A 19,368-nucleotide genomic window follows, 5' to 3' on the forward strand; every position below is an offset into this window, starting at 1 on the left:
ATCGATACCCTGCCCCTGATCAGCTCCGCCTCTCAGGCTCCAACCGCCACCAGCCTGAAAGAGCAAACTGTGCTAAGGCACAGCCCCCAGACCCTATCGCCACCAAGGCCATACTCGGGAACAAAGGGTCACCCGCAACAGTCCTCCCAAAGGGGACCGTGACAAGCCAGGATCCCAAACCAAACAACGCCCAGGCCAGTGAGTCAGCAGTTCCCTGTGCACTGATAGACGACAGCCCCTCGGGGAGCAGCAGCGACCCAGGACGCATAGAAAGGACAGGGAGATCACAGGCATCTGTGAACCTGCCCGACGCTAGGAGCAATGGCAACAGCCCCAAGAGCAGGCAACTTGAGCCAACCGGGTTCCCACTGCCAGCACTGGGCACTGCGCCACCACCAGACTACCTGGACACCATCCAGCAGTTCTGGAACTAGATTGTCCTTACGCACCGATTACCAATCCCCAGCATGTATTGATAATGTATCTCACCAGTCTAACGTAATTGTCTCACAACTGAACCACAAATGTAATGCAAACTTGTTTTTCTGGGCTTGAATGTACATGAATGCAATGAGCCTCCGGCATAATCTTTATGGAGGGGTGGGGGTGGGGAGAATGGAGTAGTCAGGGACACACACAAACAGCAAGCACCAGTACTCTACTGCCAACGAAACACCAACCACTCACCCAAGATTGAAACGACCCGCCAAGGGTCAACCAGATAGAGCTAAGCCCAAAGCACAGTCAATGCAGAGGCGATTTGCACTAAAGGCTTGGGGGATAGTGATGTCACATGTTCTACATGGCTACTGTTTGGTGGCACACCTTGTGATAGTAGAGGGCACAACAGTGGGAGACTTGTAGGTTACCTGTACAGGTGTGCCTGGCCTAGTATAAAAGGCAGGCCACCAGGTGTGATCCTCACTTTGGAGTTATCAATAAAGGTCTAAGGTCACTACAGTTCAAATATAACACATTGCCTCATTGAGTCATTATCAGAGCATCCAAGGACATAACACTTTTTGTTCTATGAGATTAAACATTTGCAAAATAGGTCAAAATTTGAGGTGAATGAGAATGAAAGATTGACCTGTTTGCTTATAAAATGTACATTTGAAAATATGGCATTCTGCTTTCAGAAAAGGAGAAGCAAAAATTTGGAATAAAGCATTTAAATGTTAGCATCACTATCCCTGCATCTGCTCATTGTACAATCCTCATGCAAAACACCAAATTCAAACGTAATCAATGAGATCACACAATGGTCTACAGGGCTGTAGTAATACCCGCCCTCCTGTATGGATCTGAGGCATGGACGATGTATAGAAGGCACCTCAAGTCCCCGGAAGGTATATCACCAACGATGTCTCCGCAAGATCCTGCAAATCCCCTGGGAGGACAGGCACACCAACATCAGTGTTCTCGTCCAGGCTAACATCCCCAGTATTGAAGCACTGACCACACTCAATCAGCTACGCTGGGCAGGCCACATAGTTCGCATGCCAGATACGAGACTCCCTAAGCAAATGCTTTATGCGGAGCTCCTTCATGGTAAACGAGCCAAAGGAGGACAGTGGAAACGTTATAAGGACACCCTGAAAGCCTCCCTGATAAAGTGTGACATCACCACTGACACCTGGGAGACCCTGACCGAAGACCGCCCGAGGTGGAGAAAGTGCATCCGGGAGGGCGTTGAGTTCTTCGAATCTTAACGCAAAGAGCGTGAAGAGGTCAAGCGCAGACAGTGGAAGGAGCATGCGGCAAACCAGCCCCACCCACCCCTTCCCTCGACGAATGTCTGTCCCACCTGTGACAGGGTCTGTGGCTCACTTATTGGACTGTTCAGCCACCAGAGAACTCACTTTGGGAGTGGAAGCAAGTCTTCCTCGATTCCAAGGGACTGCCTATGATGATGATGATAATCCTGTTAGCACTGCTCTGGCTTGCGATCTGTTCCTATCAGTGAGGGTAATCTAAACACCACCATTCTGATTCTGTTGCAAGAAATACTTGCAGTAACTATTTGGTTTGTTATTTCCTTTAACAATTGTGGACAAACTGTGTGCATGCTTAACGTCCTTCACACTGGTTTTCATGAGCCTCCTCGCTGGTAAACTCATTTCTAGAAAAGCTGTATGTACAATTTGTGTGTGGACCCAGGGCAGTAATAAGAAAGCAGGTGTTTGCGGGGGAAAATCTCAGCATTTTGTGAAGGGATAGGTGTAATACAGCACCTCCCACCTGCACAACAGTTAATAGTGTCGCTAGCTCAATTGCATAATAGAGAGGGCTGGTAAAACACAACAGTTTTGACAATATTTGCAAAGAGAAATGACAAATTATGACATTTTGGGTGTGTATCCTTCATCAGATTAGAGATTGTACAATCTGTGCCCCAATCAAATCCAGTAATGAGTGTCTGGAATCATCACCATAGGGGCCCCAAACCGAACCTTTGCACTGGCACATACCCCCCCCCCCTCCCCCGCCCCCACTCCAACACGAGGCAAATTCCATTTCTGATTCCAATGTGTCTATCCCATCTATTCTCTTTACAGATCTGGGAGCATTGTTGCAGCATTTTCTGTTTTTACTTCCGATATCCAGCATTTGCAGTTTTTCCTTTTATATTAATTGCAGAACACTTGATTTCACTTGAGTTATTTGTTGAATAAACACCACCTGCTGCTTGTCATTTTCCCCTGAGAGGTGTTCCTGTTTTGCCTAGTGCACTGAACCAATATGAAGTCCAGTGAGATTTCAGATTGTGACAGCTCACATTTTGAAATAGTAATTTCTAATGCTAGTTTCTGGTTGCAATCATAACCCAAAAGTGAGAAATCTTTGTTTCGGCAGAAATGATTCAATTGCATTAGCTCTTGTTTCAATGGACAGTTAAGTTGGTGCTACATATTACAAACTGAGTCCTCGTCTGCTCTTTCAGGTGGACATAATGATCACATGGCACTATTTGAAGAAGAGCAGGGAAGTTCTCCCAGTGTTCTAGTCAACATTTATGTCTCAACCAATGTGACTAAAACAGATTATTTGGTCATTATCTCATTGTTATTTGTGAGTCCTTGTTGTGCACAAATTGGCTGCAATGTTTCTCTACATTATAACAGTAACTACACTTCAAAAGTATTTAATTGGCTGTCAAGTGCTTTGTGACATGCTGAGGTCATGAAAGGAGCCATATAAATGCAAATTCTTTCTTTCTATAAAATGTATCTGTTGAATTTTTGGTGCTTCGAGATTTTATTTTCCACAGCTCGTTTAATAAGCCTGTAACAGCAGTCCAAGTGATTCTCTATATCGTTACTGCTAAGTATTTTAAAGTAGAATTCCAGCAATATGTAGAATAGTTTTCTGAAAAGAAACTTTTTAAAAGCAAGCTAATTCTTTTTTCACTACTATTGTTCACATTTACTCCATCTACATCTGAACAAAAGTGGACTTTTTTTTTTAAAGGGGTACTCTGTTTTTAGTGGCTTAAAATAGTGTTGCCTAATGCATTAGTCACTAACCACATTTGACTAATTGGGAGTCTAGATGTGGATAATTGCATTTCTGATTAGTAAATAGACACCTATGTTGGAACCTGTGATCTCAATATTCATATTCCCACAGTGTATACATATGAACTTTAACCTTTTTGTGCATTTGTTGGTAAAATGATAAGACGAAAAGCAGAACTTGCGAGTGTTTTTTGATCATTGTGAGTGCTTTACTTCCTTGGTGACTGAATGGTGGTAGATTTTGTTAAGTAAATACACACATGTGAAGTACATTTACATGTATTGTATGAGTGTGTGTAAGGGGTTTTCTACTGAAATTAGTGCATGTGGCTAAAACGGTAGCCACACCTGTGGCTAGTCAAAGAATTCTATTGGACAACAGTGGGTTAGAATGCTGATTTTTTTCCTTTCTGGGATATGAATTTGAATCCAGCATAGACTGATGGGATGAAAGTTTCCCCTTACTTACTGTGTGAATTGAGTTTGGAAAATCAGTACACTTCCTGATGGGTCCACAACATGAAACTCAGTCTTGCTCATAGACCCCTCAAGGATGGTAAATGTAAGAAACGGAACTGTATAATGGAAATTTTTAAAAATGTGTTTAAATGTGGTAGGTATGGAGGAAAAGTAAGGGACTGAAGGATGAAAAGATTAAACAGGGAAGAAGAAAATTAAACTGAACAAACAAAAAAACTGAAAGCTGTGATGGTAGACTTTACTAAGGAGGTTTCTCCTTCAGTCTCAGGACGTGAACGTCACTGGCATCCAAATTGCTCTGAAAAGGTGTTGGTGGGCCTACTTGCTAGTCACTTTAGAGAACAGTTCAAGGTCAAACTTATTTGTATGGGACTGGAGTGACATATAGGCCAGACCGGGTAAGGACGGCAGGTTTCTTTCCCTTAAGGAAAACCTATTGTGTTTTTTGACAGTCCGCCAGCTTCGTGGTCACTTTCATTGATATTTTAACTGAGCTTTTCTTTTTCTTAATTCAAATTTGAACTCAGAATCTCTGGATTATTACTCCAGGCATCCTGATTAATACATACTTCTGTCATCATGCTAACTTTGTGAATTTTGGTTCAAATTTCATGGTCTTTGTACATTTGGAGAAGGCAACTTTCATAAGGTTTTTTCCTCATAAGGTGCTTTCATGAAGACTCAGAAAGCAGTATTTTATAGGTGAATTCAAATAACAGTGGAAAGCCAGTTGGGGAACACCCCATTTAAAAGTATTGAAATGCATAAAATGTAACTGAAGTAGCATTTCGTGTCACCCGAAGCTATGTAGATTCACTTGTTAACCCTTACAATTGTCAGAAATTATTAATTGCCTGACCGGACAGGTTTAACCTGGTCCCAAGGCTCTTACAGTGAGAACAGGGCAGCACTGTTGCCTCTTAAGGAAACTGTTCTCTCCTCACAAGCATCCTGGTCCCAAGTCCTGAAAAGAGCCGCAGCAAAGCAGACATTAAATTAAGTGGTACCAGTTAGGGGGGAAAGCACAATAGTAAACTTTGCTGGGGCAGAACCTGGTTTCACTCGCTTGCAGTGGTACTTCCTGTTTGGATCCTGTTTGAAACTCACTCGGCTTTAAGATTAATGGAATTTATGGAATCTCTGGTATTGTGGATTCTGCAGAGCAGTGTGGAAAAGAACAGCCTTAGTAACTTGTGGTGTAATGGGTCTAATACTTTGATGAAACCTCCGATCATTTAGTAAAGAAAAATCTGTATTTTGTTCCCCAATTGAAACAAATACCAAAAGGCAGCTCGGCCCAATTAGTAGACTGATCCAGCAGTGCTCTGCGATGCAAACATCCATGGGAAGGGCAATTGTAATGAGGCATGGCAGAAATTTTCAGCAGTCCTCTTCTCAGAACAGAGCACTTCACTGACGTTGTGCTTCACCTACAGGTTTGGTAGAGAACTGAAGAGAGGCAGTTGTTTATTGTGACATCTGGTCGGCAAGCTGGCGATGTATCTGCAAGGTTACCATACTGCAAAGCACTGTTCTGTGCGTGTGCATGCATGTTTATTTTCTAGGTTCTTTAACACTATTTTATTCTGTAATAAACCATCGGTCACTTTTTGGTTTGTTAGGACCCAAATTTGATGGTTCGCTAGTGGACAAAAAGAATGAAGCAAAAAGGATACCCCCAGAAAGACCAGATTCCCTGCCAACTAGGATAGAGGACAAAGGTATGAAATCTGATGTCTGTTCACACCTTGGGGTGGTTTACCTCTCTCATCATCATAGGCGGTCCCTGGAACCAGGATGACTTGCTTCCACATGGGTTCACAGATGTTTCAATGCTCCTTTGGTCAGTGAGTATCCGGGGAAGGCAAATAGTATGAGGCTTCCCTGGGGTGCCAATGAACATTGTTTGGGGGAACTATTTTGAGACAAGGGCCTGGGAGCCTTTAGTTCCCTCATTACAGTAACTGCACTGGGCCTGCACATACTGCAGTCGCAGACCCATGGTATGTTTCAGGAAATCCTGGTGGGTTGCGTTGGGGACAGAGAGCTGATATCCTTATCCTTCTGCCTTGTGTCAGGGCATTGCTCATTTCCCATGTGCAGAGCAGAGGAAAATTTACTTTCTTGATTCCAGTGGTATCGATTGTATAAATGAAGTTTACATTTTTTTAATTATTACAAATGGAAGCACTTGTATAAGACTGATTTAAAAAAATACACAAGTATTAGTGTTAGGAACATAAGAAATTTTCAATTGACCCAGCCTCAACTGCTTTATGGGGGAGAAATTTCCAGATTTCCACTATCCTTTGTGTGAAAAAGTGTTTCCTGACACTATCCCTGAACGGTCTAGTTCTAATTTTACAATATGACCTCTTGTTCAGGACCAGAGAAAATACTTTATCTCTGTCTACCTCCTTTAATCATCTTAAACACCACAATTAGATAACCCCTTAATCTTCTGTACTCAAGGGAATACAAACCTACTCTACGCAACCTGTCCTCATAATTTAACCCTTTTAGCCCCGGTATCATTATGGTGAATCTGCACTGCATCCCCTCCAAGGCCAATATACCCTTCCTGAGATTAGGTGCCCTGAACTGAACGTAGTACTCCAGATGCGATTTTTACCAGATCTTTATACAGTGGTAGCATTATTTCCATCCCTTTGTATTCTAACCGCCTTGAGATAAAGGCCAACATTTCATTAGCTTTTTACATTATTTTTTGTACCGGTCCACTAGCTTTTAGTGATTTCTGTACAAAAATAATCCAGCGTACGTGAACTCAAATCCTGCTATCGCAGTTTGAGAAATTCAATTCAGTTATTTTAAAATTTGGAAATAATAAACAATTGTTTTTAAATGTGAAGCTATCCGAATCTTAACTGGTTCAGTAATGTCCTTTTAGGTAAGGAAACCAGCCGGTTTGGCCTATTTGTGACTTTAGTCCCACAGCACTGTGGTTGGCTCTGAATTGGCCAAGTAAGGAACTAAAACTATTACTAGCAGTTCAAGAAGAAGGCCCACCATCACCTTCTCAGGGCAACAAATGTTGGCTTTGCCAGTAATGTCCACATCCTGAGAATAAATTAAAAAGCAGCCATGTGGTATCTTTACCCAGTGAACTATTAGCAGAGTTGGAGGATTATGGTTTTGCTTAGCTTAAAAATGTAGTGATGTTGTCCAAAATATTTCCCTACCACTGTTGTGGAAGTAGAACCCATAAATTGTTTTACAAGGCAGTTAGACAGTTGTTTGCAAATCATCATCATCATAGGCAGTCTCTCGGAATCGAGGAAGACTTGCTTCCACTCCTGAAGTGAGTTCTTTGGTGGCTGAACAGTCCAACACGAGAGCCACAGACTCTGTCACAGGTGGGACAGGTAGTCGTTGAGGGAAGGGGTGGGTGGGACTGGTTTGCCGCACGCTCTTTCTGCTGCCTGTGTTTGATTTCTGCACGCTCCCGGATGCACTTTCTCCTCTTAGGGCGGTCTTTGGCCAAGAACTCCCAGGTGTCAGTGGTGATGTCGCACTTTATCAGGGAGGCTTTAAGGGTGTCCTTGTAACGTTTCCGCTGCCCACCTTTGGCTCGTTTGCCATGAAGGAGCTCCGCATAGAGCACTTGCTTTGGGAGCCTCGTGTCTGGCATGCGAACTATGTGGCCTGCCCAGCGGAGCTGATCGAGTGTGGTCAGTGCTTCAATGCTGGGGATGTTAGCCTGGACGAGGACACTGGTGTTGGTGCGCCTGTCCTCCCAGGGGATTTGTAGGATCTTGCGGAGACATCGTTGGTGGTATTTCTCCAGTCACTTGAGATGTTTGCAAAAGTGGAATATTAAAGGGATGGTGGGAAAGCAGTCAAATTAGATGAGACTGGATGGTTCATTTTTAGAGCTATTTAGAGCACAAAATCCCAGCCTTGTGTTTGAAAATAAAACAGCTGAGAATTTCAGAAATCTTTTAATGTGGCATCAGTCGCATTTCTCTCAATCTCTGGACTTGGCATCAATCGTGCTTATCTTCCAGTGCTTAATAGTCCGATAGTCATTGTAAGTGAATGCCACTTTGGACAGCTGTAAGTTTATTTAGGAAACTGCCTTGAACAAGATATGGTTGCAGAAATAATTCTGATCATATTTGTATAGTTTGTTAAATTAAAAGAGACATTTACCCATTTGTATGCTTTCTAAAATAGGAAATTGTTCAGAATTGTTTTGGAGACTGTTGAGGACGAAAAGGCCCTTATGTTTGTTTGCTTATTTTTAGAAGAAAAGTCAGAAAGAGATCAGAAATCTATAGAACTGTCTAAACCCTCAGTACCTGCAATACCACCGAAGAAACCTTTGCCTCCCAAGACCAATTCTTTGAACAGACCAAATACATTGCCTCCTAAAAGGCCAGAGAGACCAGCAGCACCCGCAGCTCATGCCAGGTACGTTTTGTCATCTGTGGCAGTTTGCACTTTGTCTTTGATTTTTTTTTACTGTAAACAGAACTATCCCAATTTCCTATAACTTAAAATGTCATAATACAAACATTCTAATGGTTTATATTGCAAAGTACTTAAAAAAAAATGCTTTTTGACTGTAAAGTATCCTCCAAGTGAAATTTATAATCTATTAAAAAATCATGCATCTGTGCACATTTCCCGTCTACAAAACCTCACTTCCTGTTGTGTTTTTCACATTTGTGTGTCAACTTTTTCTCTGTTATAAATTCCTATTTCCACATATAATATGCAAATTGCCTATGTAAACTGGTCACACTGTATTTCCACCCACTCACCAGTGGTGGTAGCACCTCAGTCCTGGATTTGTCAGTTCATAATCCAGTGCTGCACAGAAACTCATATCCTGCAACCAACTCTATTTCCCAAATTGCAATAAGCCTGCTGTTTGACCATAAATAATATAAGTATAATGCATAAAATATAGTTGTGCATCTGGTGTAATTATCTCCCGCCTTCTAATAGTGGTTCACCTGAAGACTAAATTCCCTTGTGTAATGTCATAGAAGATCAACTAGTAATCTCTAGCAATGGCCACCACACGTTAAAAAAATCCACGCTCAGGCATCTTCCACCCCTTCAGGATGTAGTTCGGGACCTGGAATATTAGGTCCATCATTGAAACACCTGTGAACGCATCCCTTTTTGGCATGGAAGCAAGTCATCCTCGATACGAGGGACCGCCTATGATGATGATAGCATATCTACAGTTTCATGGGCTATTTTACTGTTATCCTCAATGTTTACGTTATTTATTTTTATTTTTAATTCTGTTTGTTATGTACCATTCCCCAGCCAAATATTCGGTAAATTATATTCTGCATCCTTTACATACAGTAGGAGTACAGGTATAATCTAACTTGATAGGTTCTTAGCAAACTATGAAGTCATGATTTTGCAGATGGGCAATGTTACGTGTGATCACCTACACCTGCACCATCTAAAGGACACCTCGGCGACATGAGTTCAGTGCAATCTCTCCAACCTCTCTACATGAATAGGTTAGGTTAGACAGACTGTGGACAGCATTTTGCTTCTTCAGCCATGCCTTGATTTTTGCATTTCTTTTTCATGAGACTGAGGTGTCTATACTGGCTGATGCATTTGCAAAATGTAGTATACAAGGCTGTTCTTTCCAGAACAAACATTGAAAAGGAAAACTACGCTCTTTAGGTTGGATGGTCATACCAGTAACCGTGCTGTAGACACTGAACAGCCATATAGAAAGCAAAAAAAGGAGGCAAAATCCAAGAATGAGAATAAATAACATACACATGGCTAAGGCTGCAATTAGAATGTATCACAGTGCAGAGATTGTACCTCATGTAATCTGTGTTTATTACAGTATGACCATTGTCACAGAACCATACAATATATTGCTTGCATTAAAAACAAGCTAAGTGCCTCTATAGCTGGGTCAGCATGGCTGCACCAACATATGCCAAAGGCTTTAAATACTGTGAAAAATTTACTAGACCATTTACTAGACCATTCACTGTCGCTGATTCTTGCAACCAGTGCCTACGACTTTTCAAAAATCATATGATTTAAAAAGTACTAGGCTTTTATCGATGAGAAGTTATGCAAATGACTTATGCATCATTCCATTTTTCCTACAGTTAATCAGTAAGTTGTACTGACTGCAAAAGTGGCTGAGGCTGTATAGAGAAAAAAATGGATGACTGGGAGTGTTGCAAGACTGCAGCACACTCGAGGAGTCCAGAGAACATCACAAACAGTGAGAGCAGGTAGCGTAGATTAGTTTCATCTCGCCAAGGAGCTGAGGAGGTATAATGTACAGTGTGTCTGAACTCAGTATTAATCTTTAAATAGTTATGTAGTGGTGTTTTACAAGGCAGGTGTATTTTGGACTGGGAGGTGTCAGCGACTGTTGTGCTTACATACTCATGAAGGTGAAGGACATCCTCAATGGGGAATAGACCCTTTTTCCACTTGCACCCAGTGTCTGCTTCAAGTAGTCACAGGTTATGCACACCATCACTCTTGTTAATTCAAAGTTGTTGTTTTGCTTAAAATTCTAATATAGGAATAGGAAGTGTTTTTTCACTATTTCAATTTGAATTCAACAACTTTTGAGTTAAGAATGGAGAACAGTAGTGCAGGTTGGATGTAGAAATGCTTCCTCTCTACACACCCAACTCCAACCTTTGAGTATGTCCATCTAAAGCAGCACATTTAGTAATGCACATAAATTATGTATACATTAACCTAAGATTGTCCTGAAATTTACTTCTAGGAAATGTTCAACTTTTTATTTAAATTTGATTCATAATTCTTTGTTTTGAGCGTGAAGCTAATTCATTGTTGGCCAATACATTAGCCAACAGCCACATGTGGCTAATTGGGAATCCAGATGTAACTAATTGCATTTCTCATTAGTAAATAAACAGTGAGTAACAGATACTGTCCTTGGACATGTGCTCTAAACTCATTCGCACAGAGTATGCTTATGAATTTTAACCTTTTTGTGTGTTTGCTGGTAAAATCGTAAGACTAAAAGCAGAGTGTTTTTTGATCGTTGAGTGCTTTACATTCTTGGTCACTGAATAGTGGTAGATGTTTACTTAAAAATACACATGAAGCACATTTACCCGTATTGTGTGAGTGTGTGTAAAACATTTCGGGGCCTAAATTGCCCTTCCCGATAAGGCCTCTGGCCGCCTGAAATTGGCAGCCACGGGGTGACGTGGAATGTCCGGCAACTCGCCGCAGAGGGGCCGCCATTTTGCAAATTGCCCTTCATCAGGTGCGGAGCGGTGTAGGGATTGGTGGCCATGTGCCAAACTCTTACTGACCGGCGGCGACCCCTTCCCGAAATTGCCCAGCGGGAAATATCCCTTTTGCGGAATTGCCCCGCGGGAGCGGCGCTACCACCAGCCGGTGCCCCCGAAAGCTTTCTGAGTTGGTGCACTCCCTGTTAGTCCTTGTTGGTTGGCGGCGCAGCCGCCCACTAAAGGGGAGGTGGCATTGCCGGCGACAGCATTTTATTTTTTATTGTGGGCCGACTTATCAGTTCGGCCCGGCAATTATGCCTCCGGGTTCGGCCAAGCTGCAAACAGGCAGTCTGGCATCCCCTCTTGGGTGTCAGGCCGCTGGCCCGGCCGAAACCCTCCCTGGTGGCCTGGTGGACCTAACTTAAAAATATGCAGAGCTCGCAGCGGCTCTCCCCTTTAACTGAAGGGTAGAGATGTTGTGACGCGGCACGTCTGTATCACACCAATGTTATCAGCGACGTGCTAACATCATGGCTAAAATGGTGTCACTATAGCCACACCGATGACTAGCCAGTGACTTCTGTTGGACAACACTGAGTTAAAGGAACGTCTGAATATTTCTTCATCATCATAGGCAGTCCCTCGGAACCGAGGAGGACTTGCTTCCACTCCCAAAGTGAGTTCTTTGATGGCTGAACATTCCGACACTGGAGGCACAGACCCTGTTACAGGTGGGACAGACATTCGTCGAGGGAAGGGGGTCGGTGGGGCTGGTTTGCCGCGCGCTCCTTCTGCTGCCTGCACTTGGCCTCTTCATGCTCTTTGCTCATGTACTTTCTCCACCTCGGGTGGTCTTCGGCCAGGGTCTCCCAGGTGTCAGTGGTGATGTCGCACTTTACCAGGGAGGCTTTGAGGGTGTCCTTATAACGTTTCCGCTGTCCTCCTTTGGCTCGTTTACCATGAAGGAGCTCCGCATAAAGCATTTGCTTAAGGAGTCTCTTATCTGGCATGCGAACTATGTGGCCTGCCCAGCGAAGCTGATCAAGTGTGCTCAGTGCTTCAATACTGGGGATGTTAGCCTGGTCGAGGACACCGATGTTGGTGCGCCTGTCCTCCCAGGGGATTTGCAAGATTTTGCGGAGACATCGTTAGTGGCATATCTCCAGCGACTTGAGGTGCCTTCTATACATCGTCCATGCCTCAGATCCATACAGGAGGGCGGGTATTACTACAGTCCTGTAGACCATGAGCTTGGTGGTAGATTTGAGGGCAAATTTTGGAGAACTGGCACCAGTCTAACTCGCATGTGCTTTCTGCTCTTTGTGTGATCTGTACACAGGCTGCGGACTTTTGGAAGAATGCCCAGCTTGTGACCAACAGTCAAACATATGCTGGATTTTAGGTTTTGATATTTTTGGGACGGTAATGGCAGTTTGGTGTTAAAATTTGCGCCCGGGAACAGTTTGCGCCTCAATAAGTAAGTTTGGGCAGCTGGGCCCTGCGTCAGGGGGCGCAGCTCTAAGGGAGGCGTGTACACCCCTTTTGGCCGCTAGCATGGGAAACTCCCAAGATAAAGATCCGACCTCGGAGTGCTCCGAGAGGTGCTTGGGGGGGTTCCAGGGGGGAACCTAAAAGAAACCCCACAAAAACATACCTAAAACATCGCCCACGCCACCACAACACAAATCGCAAAAAACATATTTTTTTTAAAAACAATCATATTTATCTTAGGAGTCCATTATCTACCTCTCCGCTGTCGGCATTGTTGAACTGCCCCGATTTCCCAGGTGGTCAGTGCGCAGCGTGCTTCGGGACATATGGGTTGGGGAATAGTCCAAACTCATGCCAGTTTTGCAACCAGGGTCGTTGTGCACCGGATGCAGCTCTTCTGGGCGGTGCTACTCAGCGCCGCTGCAAAACCAAAGCCGAGGATCGCTGCGGTGCACTTGGAGGCTTGCCGCCACCATCGCCTGCGCTCTGGGGCAAAACACGGAGCAGAGAGAAGCCGAAAATCTGCCCCCTGGGCTTACTTAATATCGACAATCCAGACAAAGTTAGTACAGTTGGGCAGAGATTTAGAGAGTTTCACTGACTGACGGTTTTGTTTGATGGGTGTTTCTAATTGAATTATATTTCTTCTGACCTACACTGTTAAAATAGTAACCAAACAACTGTAATTCAAAATCTGTATTACTGCCTCATATGTTTCATCACTGAAAGCATTATTAGAAAGGTTTAGCTGCTTAAATTTGAGCACTACTGTCTGTGGTAAAAGATGTGCTTTCATAATGTAGAAACGAATGCTGATGTGAATGGTGTTGTTTTCTTGGGCAGGTCTGACAGCGATCCAAAGTCTGAATTAGGAGTTCCTGCTCTGTTTCTCAGCACATCGGAGAGAGAGACCTTGGAAAAGACCAATGACATTGGTAAGAAGTCACTGTCCCATTCAGCTGCTATTTCTAATCGCCTATAAATAGCTGCATTATAGTGACACTGCACACTGCATTATTGCATACATCGACGTATTGATCCGTAAGAGGGACGCATTACACAGTACGTAGTTTGATCACTGACCTTCTCTCCAAATGGGATATATTAAGCATAATTACAAACGGTAACGAAAATTCGAATTGGAAAGCTTTTTTCAAAGGAGCTGCATATCTGTAAAATAAGCGGCAGATTGGTTCCGCAGTGAAGAATGGCTTGTGACAACCAGCCTCTGCTGAAAAGCAAGTAGCTCAAGTTTACATCTCACTTATATCAATATAGTCATTTGGACTTTGCTGATTTATTCTTCGTGTGCATGATTGGCAGATTTACTGATCATGGAATTAGTTCATGTGCACTAGAATCGAAATTCACATGTGTAAAATAACCAGTAACAGTCAGTATAGCATGCAGTGTTCTGGAATGTACTTAAAGCACCGAGTTTATAGGAGAAGCTGTAGCCTCTTGAAGTGACTAGAATATCTCACTGGCGATGGTGAGTTCAAAGAATTCCTATAATGTAACGTATTTGATGCTAGTGATTGCTTCACTTTTCATCACCAGTGAGAAATTCTTTATAACTCTTAAATAGAGCATGTTTTAGACAGACTCTGTATATACATTTTCAATGTTAAGGGCATGAGATTAGAGCTTACTTGTTTTTCTATTTTTTTTGTTTGCTTTACAATTTGCTACTGATTATTTTCAGCATGATGTGACATTCATTATAGTTGTATTTAAATTGATAATTTGATGGCATTAAAATAACTGTAATCTACCAGTCATGCACTGCTGTACCAATTGAAGCAATATTTACAACTGGATTGGTTAGTACTACTGTTAAAATCTTAGTCAATAAAAGCCCAAATTTTACTGCCTTATTCTTAAAATGTAGATCACTTGCATTCTTGTTGCACGAAGCAATGTGAGGATGTATCAGCTAAGTACAACAAACAATGAGTAAACTTAATAGCTTGTATAAACTGTATATAGCACTGGGTTCCAATTGAAGTGGATGCTGTCTTAAATAGTGCTAGCCACAGAGAAAATCAATGCAATTATTTCACAAATCCATAGTTCAGGATTAAAATGTGCACGCATGTTCTTTGTAAGGAGAAAACCTCACCAGTTCACGTGAAGGACTCAGTCGCTTGTTCCCTACATGAAAGATGTAACAAGGTTTTTGTGCAAAAATATTGTACGAGTATAGTATATAAAACATGTACAAGGTATATTATAAAAGTATATTACTGCAGTGGACAGATAATGGTAGACTTTGAACTAACCCCTAAAAGAACATGCCATGCAACAAAAATCTAGACTCCAGTACTTTAAAATGGTATCTACAGTTTTTTTTGTTGAGACCTTATAGCGTGCTGAGGAACACAGCATAGAATCATAACATCTTATAGCACAGAAGAAGACCAATTGGATCATTGGTCCGGCTCTTTGAAAGAGCTATCCAATTAGTCCCACTTCCCTGTTCTTTCCTCGAAGGAGAACAATCCAAACATCTCTGGTCTCTCCATGTGCCATCAAATGAGATGGGATCTTCTCTCCAGTTCCCAACATGATGGGTTCCTTATCTCAATGGGGCAATCTCAGGTGAAAAGAAGGAACATTGGAAAATAAATACTTGCATTTATATAGTGCCTTTCATGACCACCAGAAGTCTCAAAGCGCTTTACAGTCAATGAAGTACTTTTGGAGAGTAGTCACTGTTGTAATGTGGCAAATGCGATAGCCAACTTGTGTACAGCAAACTCCCACCAACAGCAATGTGATAATGACCGGATAATCTGTTTTTGTTATGTTGATTGAGGGATAAATATTGGCCAGGGCACCGGGGAAAACTCTTCTATTTGAAATAGTGCCATGGGACCTTTTACGTCTACCTGAGAGGGCAGGCGGGGCCTCGCTTTAACGTCTCATCCAAAAGACGGCACCTCCGACAATGCAGCACTCCCTCAGCACTGCAAGGGAGTGTCAGCCTAGATTTATGTGCTCAGTTCCTGGAGTGGGACTTGAACCCACAACTTTTTGACTCAGAGGCGAGTGAGACATTGGAGATAGACTTGACCTATCTAGCTCGTGCACAGTTCAGTGCTTGGCTTGCAGATCTGAGCCATGAAACCTGTTGTTTACATGATTATAGGAGCAGGTGAATGGTGGGTGACACGGGGTCTAAAGAAGGGAGTGAGGATAATTTTTTTTTAAGGAATTATATTATAAATTCAAAGTTCTGAGAATGCTTTCCCCCCTCCCCCTTTTAAAAAGATTATTTTAATATAGGGGTAAGTCTAAGGAATGGTGTTCATCAATTATATTTCACTGTATTTCTGTACAGTTGTTCCTTGGGCTGCACAGGGCCGGAAGTTTGGACTGGTAACAAGCTTAGAACAATTTGAATATAATCCACAAAACATTCTCTAACACTGCAGTTTTCTAACGTTTAATTTTAAGATTTAAATTTCTTGGCTTACTTGTGAAAATTGGTGATTCCACAATAATTGTAAGTCAACACCATCAGTCTGATAAACTGAGCCATAATGCACTGCCTTGGTTTTATTAATAGAACTGGGTAGTTTGAGGGTTGCAGACACCTGTCCACTTAGGTCTAAGTTATAAAATGATAAAGTTTAACACTGTAAGTATAACTTTTATGATAATTTAGCAAAAACACAATTAAATGTGAAAACTGCTTCAGTAACTTTCTGTTCTGTTCTCATTGTTTTCAGACATTCCTTTCTTGTGACGACTTTGTTTTCCTTTCCCATCACTCCTTGTAAAGCCTTTTAACTCTCACTTCTATTTACCATGGGTAACTCCACTTCCATGCCCTTTGAGGGTAAGACTGACTTCCTCTTGACAGTCACTAGAGCTCTGAGTTATTTCTGCTCCTCGCTTTCCATTTATCGCAATTAGATTATGCAATAAGCAAAGTAGAGTTTCCAGGCAGATCTCCGTACACACTTCATATGTCAAGTTAAGAATTTGTCTAAATATTGCACTTCTGCATACAGATTTGTATTGGAATATAATTAATTAACAGTGAAATATTACAAGTTTTCAATATATTGCTATTTTGAAAATAATTCTGCCAGTATCAAAAAAGGTTTTGAAGATCTTGGAAAGTCAAGTATTAAACTACAGAAGAAACGCTATTGTTGCTTTATTGCCAGTGAGTTATGCTGTACAAATTTAGCTTGAATAATCATGCCATATTCTGACTTTATGGAAAGAAAGACTTGCATTTATAAAGTACCTTTCACAACCTCAGGATGCCATAAAGTACTTTACAGCCAATTAAGTACTTTTGAAGCGTAGTCATGGTTGTAATCTAGGAAGCGTGTCAGCCAATTTGCACACAGCAATGTCCCGCAAACAGAAATGTGATAATGACCTCCAACAGTGCAGCACTCCCTCAGTACTGGCAATGTCAGCCTAGATATTGTGCTCAAGGACTGGGGTTTTGCTGAGATGGTGGCGGGTAGCATGCTGCGGGATGGAGTCGAGGACACTCATGTCGAAGGCAGAGTCTCGGTTAAGGAGATCTTCAAAGTTCTCCTTCCAGTTGGTGCTGAACACCTCGAGTCTCATCGCCGAGAGCATGCAGAAACCAAGCGCAGACAGCGGAAAGAGCATGCGGCAAACCAGGCTCCCCACCCACCCTTTCCTTCAACCACTGTCCGCTCCACCTGTTAGAGACTGTAATTCCTGCATCGGATTGTACAGCCACCTGAGAAATCACTTTTAGAGTGGAAGTCTTCCTCGATTTCGAGGGACTGCTTATGATGATGATGGTGATGTGCTCAAGTCTCTAGACTGGGGCTTGAACCCACAACTTAGTGCTACCACTGAGCCAAGGCTAAAAATTGTTTTATAAACCATCGCATATGGAACTATAAAGGGGACTAAAATTAATCTGGAAGCCTTCCCCCCAATGCTTGTGCAAGTTCACCCAGTGAGTAGCTGTACCACATAGATCAAGAAGGCCCCAGGTTCCATCTTCAGTCTGTGCTGAGTTACCTGCCCTCAGCTGAAGCAGTAGGAGGGATACTACAGTTATTTTCAGCATTCTTAGGCTGGGGTTAAGGAAGGGGGAATCAGCCAGGGTTCCTGCTCTTGATTGTTGCCCAGTGAGCCCTGCTAGAAATATAAGTGTGAACGTCTGTTGAGGACAGCAAGTGTTCAGTTATGACGCTTCCTTATGCTTCAATAGTCACTGCCAAGGCTCACTGATGAATAACAGCAATTGTGGAAGACAGCAGAGGTGATGCAGTGCCCATGGTACTGTGCCCTAGCAATGGGTCAATTTCCTCAGCGGAGAAAGGAAAATCGGTGAAGGAATAAAAAGCTTGTAAGATTTGTCTCTATATTCTATGAAAATGAGCAATGCACAAATGAAATATCTAAATATGCTTAATCTTTTAAATGTGTACATTATCTGCCAGTAATTTGCTTATTGGCATAGTCTTGCATGGGCTGTAACATATCTGTCTGCTTTATAAGCTTTCCACTAGAAATTGACCACAGTTTCTCTTATCCTTCCTCTATCATACTGCTTGCATGTTAGTATATCCTAGTTAAGTATCGATTTGCTCTGGTTTTCCTTCTGTAGTATAACATTTCCATATAATCTCCTAGGTAAGCAAAATACAGGTATTATATAGTTACTAATAAGATACAAGCCAAGTTTTCTTTAGCAATATTAGAGATGGTTTGGCAAATGCAGTATAAACTTTTTTTGTGAAATTATATGCAAACAAATATGAATTTGAATCCGTCTTGCTCCCTCCTTCAGCCATATTGTCAACCAAATACTCATCTTTGTCTCTATCCGATACCGTGTTGTGCAGATACCATATGTTCAAGTCATACCAAGCAGTCTTCATCTTCTCTAAATGGTTAGATATTGTCCAAAAATCACTGAATAAACAGAGAATCATTGTTTTGTTACCTGCCACCTGAAGTCAATTTTGAGGATGACTATTTAGAATATTATTTCTCTCATGAATTTTATTTTCATGTTACTACATGCCAGCACATTTAAAGTACAGGAATTTCAGAGTGTGATTTCCACTGAAAATACATTTGTTGAATCCTTGCTAAATTAGTAAGTAAGGTGATTCACTTGATCTATAAAAGAACTAATTGATTTACATTTTACATACCGAGCCTCTGCAGTTCTAAATTTCCTTTAGGTAGCTTGTATTGATGAAATTGTTTCAATAGAATGACTGTTGTCATTTTTGCAACGCCATTAGTGTACTACATGTCAGAATAATAGCAAATGACATTTGAGGCAAAACACTCCTTTTAGCTGTATAAAAGCCCAGCAAAATTTTAATATGAATCATAGAATATTACAGCGCAGAAGGAGGCCATTCGGCCCTTCATGCCTGTGCCAGCTGTTTGAAAGAGCTATCCAATTTAGAACCACACCCTAGCTTTTTCTCCACAGCCCTGCAAATTGGACCTCTTGAAGTACATGCTCAATTGCCTTTTAAAAGTTCTCGTGGAATCTGCTTGCACCACTCCTTCAGGTAGTACATTCCAAATCTTAAAAACCCTCTGTGAAAAATATTCTCCTCATTTCCCCTCTAGTTCTTTTGCCAATTATTTTACATTTGTGACCT

General features: G+C 42.0%; 1 protein-coding gene across 2 annotated transcripts in view; it reads left to right on the forward strand.

Moving 5' to 3' along the window:
- The window catches only part of sh3kbp1 (SH3-domain kinase binding protein 1), a 380,309-nt gene that overhangs the window by 323,667 nt on the left and 37,274 nt on the right, over window positions 1–19,368 (forward strand). For both annotated transcript variants that reach the window (XM_070893971.1, XM_070893970.1), the window contains 3 exons: window positions 5,621–5,719; window positions 8,267–8,432; window positions 13,577–13,668. In XM_070893971.1, coding sequence (XP_070750072.1) covers window positions 5,621–5,719; window positions 8,267–8,432; window positions 13,577–13,668 — 357 coding nt within the window. The remainder of the gene's footprint in view (window positions 1–5,620; window positions 5,720–8,266; window positions 8,433–13,576; window positions 13,669–19,368) is intronic.

This window comes from Pristiophorus japonicus, chromosome 11, assembly GCF_044704955.1.
Source record: "Pristiophorus japonicus isolate sPriJap1 chromosome 11, sPriJap1.hap1, whole genome shotgun sequence".
Classification (NCBI taxonomy): Eukaryota; Metazoa; Chordata; class Chondrichthyes; family Pristiophoridae; genus Pristiophorus; species Pristiophorus japonicus.